The sequence below is a fragment of the Canis aureus genome, chromosome 13, assembly GCF_053574225.1.
Source record: "Canis aureus isolate CA01 chromosome 13, VMU_Caureus_v.1.0, whole genome shotgun sequence".
NCBI classification, from domain to species: domain Eukaryota; kingdom Metazoa; phylum Chordata; class Mammalia; order Carnivora; family Canidae; genus Canis; species Canis aureus.
The window spans coordinates 20414592-20427235 of record NC_135623.1 but is presented as its reverse complement, the minus strand read 5'-3'; the positions used below and the strand labels follow the sequence as shown (position 1 = coordinate 20427235).

The 12644-nt window shown below is 40.8% G+C and overlaps 1 protein-coding gene across 5 annotated transcripts in view; it reads right to left on the bottom strand.

The window, feature by feature from the left end:
* Nucleotides 1-230: 230 nt before the first annotated feature.
* The window catches only part of ATPAF1 (ATP synthase mitochondrial F1 complex assembly factor 1), a 30831-nt gene continuing 18417 nt past the window's right edge, over nucleotides 231-12644 (bottom strand). For 4 of the 5 annotated variants that reach the window (XM_077845078.1, XM_077845075.1, XM_077845077.1 and 1 more), the window contains 2 exons: nucleotides 11042-11149; nucleotides 231-3083 (listed from right to left, as the gene is read on the bottom strand). In XM_077845078.1, the coding sequence (XP_077701204.1) occupies nucleotides 2889-3083; nucleotides 11042-11149 (303 nt within the window). In that variant the 3' untranslated portion in view covers nucleotides 231-2888. Of the gene's footprint in view, nucleotides 3084-6774; nucleotides 6964-11041; nucleotides 11150-12644 lie in introns of those variants that run through there. The other variant, XM_077845076.1, reaches the window with a different exon arrangement.

Sequence of the window (12644 nt, the reverse complement as noted above, 5' to 3'; positions counted from 1 at the left end):
GTCAGCACCTAACGTGGGGTGGTTGGAGTAAGTGCTTTGTGAGTGACTGCTGACTTGCCCTGAGCCGACAGCCTGCCAAGGTCATGCCAGTGGACTGGAAAGATACAAGATTGTGTATAGCTGGCATTTTGGTTTGCAAATATTACGACTTAGTAAGCTCTAATCTACGCATGTTGAGAGATTCTCTTAAATTCAGAGTATTTAAATATAGGTACATATACAAGATAATGTTTTGGCTAAAATCCACGTCATTTATTTATTCAACAAACAACTGAGTATCTTCTATGTCCAGGCCATTTCCTTGGCACTGGGAATGAAGATAAACCCTGTCCCTCAAGGAGCTCACAGTCTAGTGGGGAAAGAAGATACATACATACATAATTATACTGTAAACAGAGACCACTAAGGGAGGCAAGAGCAATGGAATCAATCCTAAGGTTATTTGTCCATAGGAAAGAATGATCTAATGGTGTTTTTTCCTTCAAGAACAGATAAGGCAATGGTTCGCAAAGTGTGACTAGTGATTGACCCATGTTCAGATCATCTGGAGCACATATTAAATGCAAATTCCCAGCACCACCTGAAAAGATTATGATCCAGCAGGTTTGGAGACCTGAGAATCTGCATTTTTAAAGCGCTCTATAAGTAATTCTATAGCAACTTAAAGTTTGAGAACTTGTGAGATAAAGTCTGCTCTTTAGACAGGAATGAAGAATGATCTGTATGTCTGAAATGCTAATTTGTGTTGGTCTTTAATGAGAGGAGGGGAATTAGAAAAAAGGAAGGGTGTTGACATTTATTAATTAAGCTCTACCATAGTCTATGTATAAGCCTATTTAATTCTCACAATAATCCTATGAGGTAGCTATTATTATTATTATTATCCACATTTTACAGATGGAGGGGAGAAACAATCAGAGGGTTTAAGTAAACAATCAGGGGAGAAACAATCAGATGTTAAGTTCAACATCATAGAGTTAATGAATCTCAACAGTGACATCTGAATCTAGATTCATTTAACTCTAAAGCTTGTCTACTTTCTATAACACCATGTTGCACCAGGGTACAATTTTACTGATTATTACAATTTTCTTTCAGTTCTCTGTGAAATTGCACCGGGTAAATATAAAGAACATCCAGATGGCATTTTGATCATGTCCAATGTAACTGTCCATGTGTACATCCCTCTCTGGCAAGTGGGGATTTAGGGCAAAGCTGGGAGGAAGGAAAGGCCAATTCTTATTTCTTCTCCCATCATCTTCTCACCCTCTGGTGGAGGTATTATAAAAATGTACTATGACCAAGAACTGGGTCCATCTGGAGAGAAAAGCAAAAATAAGCGTATACCCATGAAAGCAACTCCACCTGATGTCAAAGATTCCTGGGACTCAAAATATCCAGACCGAAGTTTCTTTAAAAAGGACCTGTCAGAACCAGAGGCAGGTCCAGAATTTTCATTAGGAAACAGTCCAACCTTTAAAGAAACTGTGAAAGGCTAGATAGATAAACACTATCTCATTCTACACACAGACTCAGAAGTGCAACAAAATAGACACAGCCCAGAAAGTAATGGGAGGTCCAATCCCATTTAAAGAGCTTGGGGACAGGCCCAACCTATAAATAATCTTCCATAATAAAGAAAATACACAAACACACAAACTGCAACTATTGGTTACCTTCCCACTTACCAATTCAGTGCCAACACAAGCAGACCTTGGACAGGAGCAGCAAAGTGGAGCACATCAGATCAAGAAAAGGAAAGGCATAGAAATGGGGGTTGACAAAAATACTGGGGGGCTCCAGGGACCTCAGATTCAGAAGGCTAGTTGTAACCACTGCCCTTTTCTATCACTGAACTTGGAACCACAGCAGTGACACTACAAACCAAAAGTGAGTATTCAGCAATGAAGAACTAACCTTTTTCTTATTTTCGGCATTTTAACCAATTGCTGAGTCCAAAGATGAGTTCTAATCAGTTCACTGATGTGCACTGGCACTAAGGGCAGCACATAGGTTAGATTTCACTGTTTAGTGTAAAAAGACCCTAAGCCAGACTTTATTTTATTGCTACATTTTTCCCACACCCAATCTGAGAACATTTGCTTCTACCTACTTTTTCACATAATACTGGCATGGCTTAGAGTTGTTTAAAACAAATGAAATAAAACCAAACATGCAAATTGGGATGGATCCTCTCCTTAAAAAAGTTGTGATCCATTTACATTGCACTGATCCACCTCCTCCAAATACATAGCTTCTAATAGGCAGAGTTAGAGGGTGAGGCATAATGAACTATGGTTTAAAAGTATGCAGGCACTGTACTTGCATGTTTAACTATACCTGAAATCTACTGACCTTCCAAGCCAGACTCTGGGGACATCTAGATGAAGTCTCAATTCCGATGGCAATATCTGGCTGACCTAGAGTCTAAACAGGGTATTTTGGCCAGTCAAGAGGCAAACAGGAAGAGTATGCAAAGCCCACATCTAACTACAGCAGGCCTTCAAGCTTACTATCCTGTTACAAGTTTATAAATACGAGGAACTGAACATTTGGGAGCTGTGTGGTCAAAAGGATACATAGCACTACTACACTGTGTAAAGTCAAGTCGCCATCCTGTGGATCCTTAGCTCTCTGGTTATGGCCTCAAACACTTAAAAAGGAAAGCTTAAGTATGCTGGGAGATAATTATCAGAATGTTTGGGTACCTTCACTCCTGAATATCAAGTAATAGGGCTCACCTCCATGATTACTTCTTGTAAGCACACAGGGCAACCCATCAGAGACTGCTCCTTATAGCTGCTAAGCTCCCAAAAGCTCAAGGGGGCGGGTGGGCTTTAGAAAGCTATCCAGGGCTAAGCAGACTCTGTAAGCCAACCCTTACAGCTCTAAGTCTTATCCTGGTTCTGGGCACATTTCAGTTCTGCTCCAAGTCCACTTTGCTCCAATTCAGCGATGACCGACATATATTTGAATTCATTCGGTCTGAAGTTAAAAGTCTCCACTAAGCCGTAGGTTTCCTTCCGATCAGTGGCATAGAAGAGCTGAACTTGGTTGGCAATGCACTGTGCCTCAGCAACATTCTGTAAGGAAAAAAAATAGGTCATTCCCTGCGCAGGGCCATAAAGCTCTGGGTCTGAGTCTTGCGGCAAGTGGAGGGGCCTTACCCAGGAGTCACTGCTTCCAGAAGCTCCTCTGACTCCCTGACATCCAAGTCCTGGGCACCTTACCAAATGCACTCAAATTACCCCACGCTGGCCTCTACCATAGTGTGTATCATACTATATTGTATCTGTCCTTTTCTTTCTCTTTTGCCTTTTTGTCTGTCCTCCCTAGGATAAATTCCTCCAAGTATGTGCTTGCTTTACATCCCTGCACATGGTCACATCTAGTCAATGTCTGCTGAATAAAGGAACACATATGTCTGAAATTTCTCTCTTCATGTAGTTTCTTAATAACTGGTAAGTATATGTTCAAGGAGAGGGGGAGGGAGAGCAATAGGTACTCAGCTTCTAGAAGTAGTTTGTGAGTCAGTACTAAGCTCTTGACTAACCAGACATACTCTTGAATAAAACCTGTTCCTGATACTACCTCAGGCAGAAAACTAGTGCTAAAGCCAGCTCTGTAGTTCTACAATTTGCCCATAAAGTCTGTGAAACTTCTCTCTTTGAGGAAAGCTAGTTTCCTTTTCCTTGAATGTAGGCTGTACTTACTTCCTTCTTCCAGATGGACCATGGTGAAATGATGGGAGAATGACTTTTGCTACTAAGTCACAAAAGACACTGTAGCTTGTATTTTGCTATCTCTCTTCAATTACTTGCTCTGGGGAAAGTCAGCTGCCAAAGTTATGAGGACATTCAAGAAGACCTACAAAGAAGCTGATGTGGCAAGGAAATGAGGCTTCCTGCCAATAGCCATGAGAGTGGGGTTGAAAGTGGATCCATGAGCCCAATCAACCTTTTTCAGAGGACTATGGCTTAAGCCAATGTCTTTTTTTATTTTTAAAGATTTTATTTATTTATTCATGAGAGACAGAGAGAGAGAGAGAGAGAGAGAGAGAGAGAGAGAGGCAGAGACACAGGCAGAGGGAGAAGCAGGCTCCATGCAGGGAGCCTGACATGGGACTCAATCCCGGGTCTCCAGGATCAGGCCCTGAGCTGAAGGCGGCGCTAAACCGCTGAGCCACCTGGGCTGCCCTTGAGCCAACATCTTGGCAGCAACTTCATGAGAGACTCTACACCAGAGCCACCTAGCTATGCTGCTCTCAAATTCCTGACCCACATAAACTGGGAGGTAATGTGTTTTTTTGTTTTAAGCCACTAAGTTTAGGAGTAATTTGCTATGCAGCTACTTCTAACTACTCTACCAGCGAAGCTCCAGGAAATAGAAGGGTCCACAGTGACAGAGAAATGGTGCACTCTGTGTAACAGAGGGGTGTCTCAAAACCTTACAAAAGAAACCTCAAGTTACTATGACTTTTGCTTCCTATACATTTCACTAGTCCTAGCTGGTCAGAGGCACTTGTTCATTATCACTGTGTTCATATGGCCAAAACCCAACCCCAAAAGATACTGGAAAATTCCCACTAAAACTATCAAAAGTATGCTATGTCTAGCCATAGAATGATGAAAACAGATTTATAAATATCATTGGCTGCTTTACTTCCACTATCTCCCAGAGGGCTTTCAGGTCATTTCTTACAGGCAAAGACTCATCTCTGAAACTGGATTTTCAATCAAAAGCCTTTTTCCAAAATGCTGGCTATTTCAAATTAATAGAATTTTAGACCTAGAAGGGGCCTCAGAGATCACCCAGTCTTCATTTAATAGGCCAGGAAACCAAAGGAGATGAGGTTCAGGGCTGGGCCCAAGGTCATATGGCTAGCAAGTGGCAGACCTATGGATTCCTAGACTGGTACTCCCTCTACTTCATCTTGATACTCCTTCTGGTGGGGCAAAATAATTAAGATTGATCAAGGGCGATAACTCTATCAATTTTACCTTTCCTATACTCTAACATGGCTCAAGAGCAAGTGTACTGCCATCATTGGAGTGGATACCACTGCTTGCTGGGCCCATGAACTGTAGGGGCCTCTGACAATCAACTTTAATTTGAGGCTCCAGGATAGTGGAGGTAGGGGTAGTTTCAGCTGTATTCATTATAGAACAGTGCTGTTCAAACTGCAGAGTTCTAGGGGCTCTGTGGAGGTGCTTCAGGTCCCTCAGCACTGTTTCAGCTGTTATAGCAGAGGATTCACATAATAAGATCTTATTTGGGGGTGCCCAGGTGGCTCAGTTGATTGTTTCTCTTGATTTGGGCTCAAGTCATGATCTCAGGGTTATGAGACTGAGCCCCACATGAGCACACTCTTTTCCTCTTCTGAGATTCTTTCCCTCTCTCCCTCCCTCTACCTCCCCACTCTGATGTTCTCTTTCTCTCAAATAAATAAAATTTTTTAAAAAAGGATTTTATTTGGATAAAGGGTTCTGACCACTAGTCTAAAGACCACTAGTATAGTGGGTAGGGAGACATGTGTATTTGTCTCTCATAGAGGGTTATGGTAAGCCCCCTTCCCCCAACTTAGTTCTCAACATGAAGCAGTAGTTTCCACCCTTTCTAGGACCTGAGAAGATGAATATATTAATTCCTATGCTGCTCAGTAAGGAGGTATACTAACAACCCTGATTCCTCCCTTTTTTTTTCAATCTTCATAGATCACTATCATCTTACCAAGTCCTGCCCATTTTACTCCCTGTATATTTCTGGGGTCATTCTCTATCGTTCTTACTACTCTAATTCAGGTCTCCACTCTCTCTCGCTCACACTATTGCAAATGTCTTCTATTTTTTTTTTTTAAAGATTTTATTTATTTATTCATGAGAGACATGGGGAGAGGGGGAGGGAGAGAGAGAGAGAGAGAGAGAGAGAGAGGTAGAGGGAGAAGCGGGCTCTATTCAGGGAGCCTGATGTGGGACTCGATCCCGGGTCTCCAGGATCAGGCCCTGGGCTGAAGGCAGTGTTAAACCTCTGAGCCACCTGGGCTGCCCTGCAAATGTCTTCTAAATGTTCACACTTACCAGGCTAAAACTAAAAAACATTTAGGAAGCAAACAATTAAGGTTAATGGCTTTGAAGTCCAACTCTTTCTAGGTCACTTCCTGTTCAAAACCCTTTCATGTCCTCAGGATAAAGCCAAACCTCTAAACATAACCCACCAAACCACCTTTTTAATACATTAGTGATACAAAACTGTTTAGAATATCTCAAGTCATTTTATGTCTCTTAACATGTACTTCTGCTATTCCCTCTGTCTGGAACATTCTTCTTCCCCTCCCTTTCTTTATCCGGCTAAACTCCTGCTCGTCTTTGAGATTCAGCCCAGGTGTCATCTTTACAATCTCTCTTCTTCCTCTTTATGGGGTACGGACACCTCCTGCAAGAGCATCCTAGCACTCTGAGCACTGACTGCATTCCAATGAAATCATCTACTGACACAGAGGTGGAACCACATAAGGTTTTCAAATATTCTCCTAAATTTCAGCATTAAAGTTATTAGTTCAAAAGAAACCTCTAGTTTCTATATATTTCTATTCATTTGCTTTAGTGTATTTGGAAGTACTATGCCAAAGTGTAAATTCATGCATGAGTAGCAAGGAATCATATATTAATTACATTTCTACGTTTCCCATCTCTGAATCATGTACCCCTGCAATAAATTCTAACATATCTAGTTAGAATTTATTCTAAGAATGAAGAAACTCACAGTCAAATTAATTTTTATAAGGCAAATGTATGTTGTTTGGTATGTTGTCCGATATTATAAGGCCAGGAAGCAAATTTTCACATTGATGAGGCCTGTGCAGCAGTTTGAGACCACTAGAGTAAGGTGGTAAAAATGCCAGAGCAGAAGGGCCTTCTGTGACCTCCAGAGTCCACTTTCATTACAGTTAGATGCTGGGTTTTGCTGAAGATCAGAAAATAAAGTTTCTGTGTTACTCCCTCCTTCCTCTGGGCCAATCCTAAACCTTGTCATTACTCGTAACTATATCCCTCCAAATCTCAATTTGAAACAGCTATACTTGGTCTATTTATTTCCTATCTTTCTAAAAAATTAATTAATTAATTAATTAATTAATTAATAAAGTTGGGGCTTGAATTCACAACCCTGAAATCATGAGTGACCTGAGCTGAGATAAAGAGTCAAATGGAGCCATCCAGGCACCCTAGCTATTTCCTATCTTTTAAGCTCACTCACAACTTCAAAAATCCTTTAACTCCCCTAGGACTCACAATTCTTCTGGTCCCTAACCTTCCTTATGTTTTCACTTTCCTATTTATCCAGCTTGCATTCCATGGTTGGGAATTATCAGCATTCTTCTGCACTCACCTTTAATTTTCTGGTCCCAACTCACTTCATTAGGCCACTCACTGAACCATAACCCCAGTTAAACCCAAATCTTAGCCCCCACCTCTCTGCACCTATACCCAGATAGCCATTCTCCCATTTTCCTAGATGACATGTTGAAAACACTTTCTGTAGGGACAGTAAATATTTTAGGTTCTACTAACCCTGTAGTCTCTGTTGCAACTTGTTAACTCTGGTGTGGACCTAAAAGAGCCTTAGATAATATGTAAATAATAAGCATGGCTGTGTTCCAATAAAACTTTATTTATAGACATTGAAACTTGAATTTTGAACACTACACAGGCCATGAAATATTCTTCTTCTTTAGTTCTGCTTCTCCTCCTCCAACCATTTAAAGATATAGAACTCATGGGCCTTCTAAAAGCAGATAATGGATTGAATTTGGTCCCAGGCCGTGGTTTGCTGACTCTGTCCTAGAAAATCATTTCACACCTTCTCTTTCTATTCCACTCAATTATCCAACACTTATTCCTCCATCTTCACTCTCAGCTGATGGCCTTCCACTAAGATAAAGTCTTAGCCTTCTCACTAAGCCATCTGGAGAGAACTTCTACAAGAAGTTCACCTCTATCTATTTAAACTGTATTTGTGTCCTTATATTTTTGGCTTCTCTCCTATTGTTATATTTCTGGCAAAGATCGATCCCTCATTTCCAGGCTTAACCATTCAAAAATACTTCAAAAATTCTCTCCTCTTTCTCCTGCATTATCAGTATTTCTCTCTCTACTGAATCATTCCATCTGCATACAAATATAATGTTATTTCTCTCATATTTAAAACAAAACAAAAAAACATTTTTGTCCCTACTTGTCTCTCTCCAGCTACTGCCCCATTCTCTCCTTCCTTTCACAGAAATATCCTTGTAAGACTTGTTTATGCTTACTCTTTGTAAGTTTTCTTCCCAACCTCTCTTAATGTACTCCAATGATGCTTTTGTCCCACCACTCCTCTGACACTGTCCTGAGAAAGCTCGCTAATGACTTCCATGTTGTGACATCTAGTAAACAAATTCTCAGTCTTCATCTCATCTGCCCTACCAGCAAGTGAGACTTGACCAGTTGAGCATTCCCAATTCCTTGAAACATTTTATCTTAGCTTTCAGGGCATTTTATCGTCCTAGTTTTCCTTCTACCTCACTAAATATTCCTTTTTAATTTACTTTGCTGATGCTTCCTCAGGTCTCCAGGCTATTCTTAGACTTATTTTCTTTTTATTCATTTTTATTTTTTATTTTTTTAAAGGTTTTATTTATTTATTCATAGAGACACAGAGCGAGAGAGGCAGAGACACAGGCAGAGGGAGAAGCAGGCTCCATGCAGAGAGCCTGACACGGGACTCGATCCCAGGTCTCCAGGATCACACCTCGGGCTGCAGGCGGTGCTAAACTGCTGCACCACCGGGGCTGCCCCCTATTTTCATCTTCATTTACTTCCTTAGCGATTTTTATTTAGTCTTATGGGTTTAATTTTTAATTTTTATTTTTTTAAAGACTTTATTCATGAGAGACACACAGAGAGAGAGGCAGAGATGTAGATAGAGGGAGAAGGCAGCTCCATGTAGGGAGCCCGATGTGGGACTCATCCCGGGACTCCAGGATCATGCCCTGGGCCAAAGGCAAGCACTAAACCGCTGAGCCACCCAGGGATCCCCTAGTCTTATGTGTTTTTTTGGTTGTTTGTTTTGTTTTTTTTGTTTTGTTTTTTTTTTAGTCTTATGGTTTTAAATAACAATCTGTCTACTGACAGCTCCTACATTTATCTCTCTCCTGAACTCCAGGCTCATACATCTAACTGCCTACTGCTTATCTAATAGGAATCTCAGATTTAACATGCCCAAGATTAAGCTCCTGATCTTCTTCTCAAATCTGTTCCTCCTGCAATCTTGTCTACCTCAGTTAATAGCAATTCCATTCTCTTGGATAGGATTCTGGTGACTTCCAGTTGAGTGTGATAGTGGAAAGAAGAGTTCCAATTCTGTCCCAGACTTGGGGCTTACTGCTACTTTGAGATACTAGCTGAGAGTCAGTCGTTTTTTCCCTCTCTGTAAGTAGCTGGTAAGAGAGAGAAGAAAAGGAGTGGGTACTGTAATGAAGATTCTCAGGAGAAGAAGCACTATAGTGTTCACTCTCTTGACATCCTGAACTTAAATCCTGCCAGACAATGAGATGGAAACGAGCAAGGTCTAGACAAACCAGTTGTATAATAACCATAACACTGTTCCTGGCCCTGGATATACAGGGAGAACAAACACAGTGGACATCATTACCTATGGACATATGGTCAATGCTCTATACCAGGGAATGGGAAAAGGAGGAAGAGTGGGATGACTGGGTGGCTCAGGGATTGAGTGTCTGCCTCTGGCTCAGGGCATGACCCTGGGATCCGGGATCGAGTCCTGCACTGGGCTCCCTTCGAAGAGCCTGCTTCTCCCTCAGCCTCTGTCTCTGCCTCTCTCTCTTTCTCTGTGACTCTCTCATGAATAAATAAATAAATCTTAAAAAAAAAAAAAAAGGTGGGGATCCCTGGGTGGCTCAGCGGTTTTGCTCCTGCCTTCGGCCCAGGGCGTGATCCTGGAGTCTCGAGATCGAGTCCCACATCAGGCTCCCTGCAGGGACCCTGCTTCTCCCTCTGCCTATGCCTGCTTCTCTCTCGCTCTCTCTCTCTCTCGTATTTCTCATAAATAAATAAATAAAATCTTAAAAAAAAAAGAAAGAAAAGGAGGAAGAGAAATCACTACGTATGATGAATGTAGTACATGTGAACAGTGTGGAGGAAGAAAAAAGATTAACAACTATTCTGGACTTTGAACTCGTCCTTACGCTTAAGAAACCATTTGCTTGCTTATTCATAGTCTCTTACTTGAAACCCCTAGGACCGGATGTGTTTCAGAGTCAGAATTACTGTATTCTAGAAAGGCGACAGATCTATTATGTAACTCCCCATAATCAAACTCATTAATATTTCCTTAGTAAAATGCATGAATATTCCACACCAAGTGGGATTAATAAGGATTACAAATGGCCTTATATCAGTTTATTTTTCTTTCTTTCTCTTTCTTTCTTTCTTTCTTTCTTTCTTTCTTTCTTTCTTTCTTTCTTTCTTTCTTCTTTCTTTCTTTCTTTCAGATTTTATTTATTTATTTGAAAGAGAGTAAGTGAGAGAGAGACAGAGAGAGCACGAGCAGGGGAGATAGAGGGAGAAGCAGGCTCTCCACTGAGCAGGGAGCCCGAAATGGGACTTGATCCCAGGACCCTGGGATCATGACCTGAGCTGAAGGCTGATGCTTAACCAACTGAGCCACCCAGACACCCCTTTATATCAGTTTCAATGAAGATTTAGCTACAAAGTAAGTTCAAGTCAGATAAGGTCTTGTGACCAAATGAATTATGAGAAAACTTTGTTTTCAGAGCTTTTGGACTTCAAAATTGTGAATGAGTGACTGAGTTAATGATTGTACTACCTTCAACTTGGAAGAGCTTGTGCAAGACAAAATCATTGTCAACTTTACAAAACAAGTACATATAGGTCTCTGGGATTTTACTCTCATGATCTTTGGCAAAAGAATAGTACCTTCAGGGCCACCAGGTAAATCCGAAGAGGTAAAAATTAATTCTTACCAGAAATGTGGGATCCATTTCTGCTGTCATCAGCACTATGCCCTTTTCCTCCTTAAGTTCAGGATAGTGATATAAAACCAGCTGGCTGGCTGCAGCATCCCCTCGGGTCTGTAACAAGAAACACTTATCAAGGCTCAATAAGGTACCACCACACAAAACTGCAATTTCAGAGCAATAGAGAGTCTAGAGGAAATTCGGGCTCTTAACAGCCCCTTGGGTGGCTAGTGAGTCAGAGGATTGGTAGGTGGGGGATGGTCAGGCTTGACAAGGCACAGTGAAACTGACAGTTTGCACAGTGTTATTTGTGTCTTCAATTGAAAAAGGTTTGGCATTTTTCCCAGAAAATGTTTACAGTAGGCAGTGAATCCTTCATCATGGCCATATATTTAAAAACAAAATGGCACAAGCAGCTACCAAATCAAGTTCTAAAGAAAGCAATATGCCTGTGTAATTGCCACTTTTATGGACTAGTGCATTTCACAGTTGAAATCTACTCCCCTTGGCTGGCTCTGAAGACTGAGCTCTTTTAAGCTGTAGCAAATAGCTGGAGAGTTTGCACATGGGCCAGATTTGTAATGTGCAGTTTTAAAATATAATCTGGGTGGGAGATAGGGGGGAAAAGAAGAATGGGAACATCATAATTTCATGAAGAATGGACAGGGCAGTGGTTACCAGACCTCAGTCCAGACTAGGAAAAGAGGCTGGGTTCAAAGTGAAAGTCCTCATATAGTATAGGAGGAAAGAACTACACATTCAAAAAAGATCTCGGAGTTTCATCTCTAAATTTCAGCAAAGGTCCTTTTAATTATCAATACCTAACTACTGCTAGGGTTCAGCCTCTCAATTCTCCCCCATATACTTCAAATATACTGATCATTTTGATCATAATTATGTTTCTGGATCTTCTTCCCATACTTGTCTATGAGCTTCAGGAGGGCAGGGACCTTGTCTCACAGGTTTCTAAGTCCTAGCATTGTCTCTAATGCAGCTGCATAAGGGCTCAGTTCAGACTTTGGAATCAATCAAATCCAGCTAGGCCACCTATTACCTCTCTCCTCTACATTAGGAACTAAGTTTTCTGAGCCCATGCTCTTCTCTAGAAATAGAAATTATAACAGTAACTATCTCATGGGACATCTGTGAGGATTCAATGACATAATGTTTATAAAGCACTTGACATAAAGTACATCAAATGCTAGATATTAATAAATGTTCTTTTATAATGCATCCAATCAAAGTAAAAACTGCCCCCTCATTCTGCTTTTTTTTTTTTCTATCCTATTCCTCCCTCTTTTTTTAAAGTATAGTACAATTTTAGGATACAAGCACATGGGATATAGTCATGAACAAATTCTCATTCTATTTTGCACTTCCTTTACCCTCACCTTCAAAGCCATGGTAACACATGCTTGTTTTTGGGGCAGATTTGGCCTCTAAACATGAAATGTCAATCTATGACATTCTATGATGATTTAAAGTTATGATCTAGTTATGATCTGATTTAAAATATTGACTTCATTTTTAAGAGCTTCAAATGCTTTGGACTGAACTTCTTAATCCAATATTTGGGAATAAAAGAAAAGGAAAAGAAAGAAAGCAAACA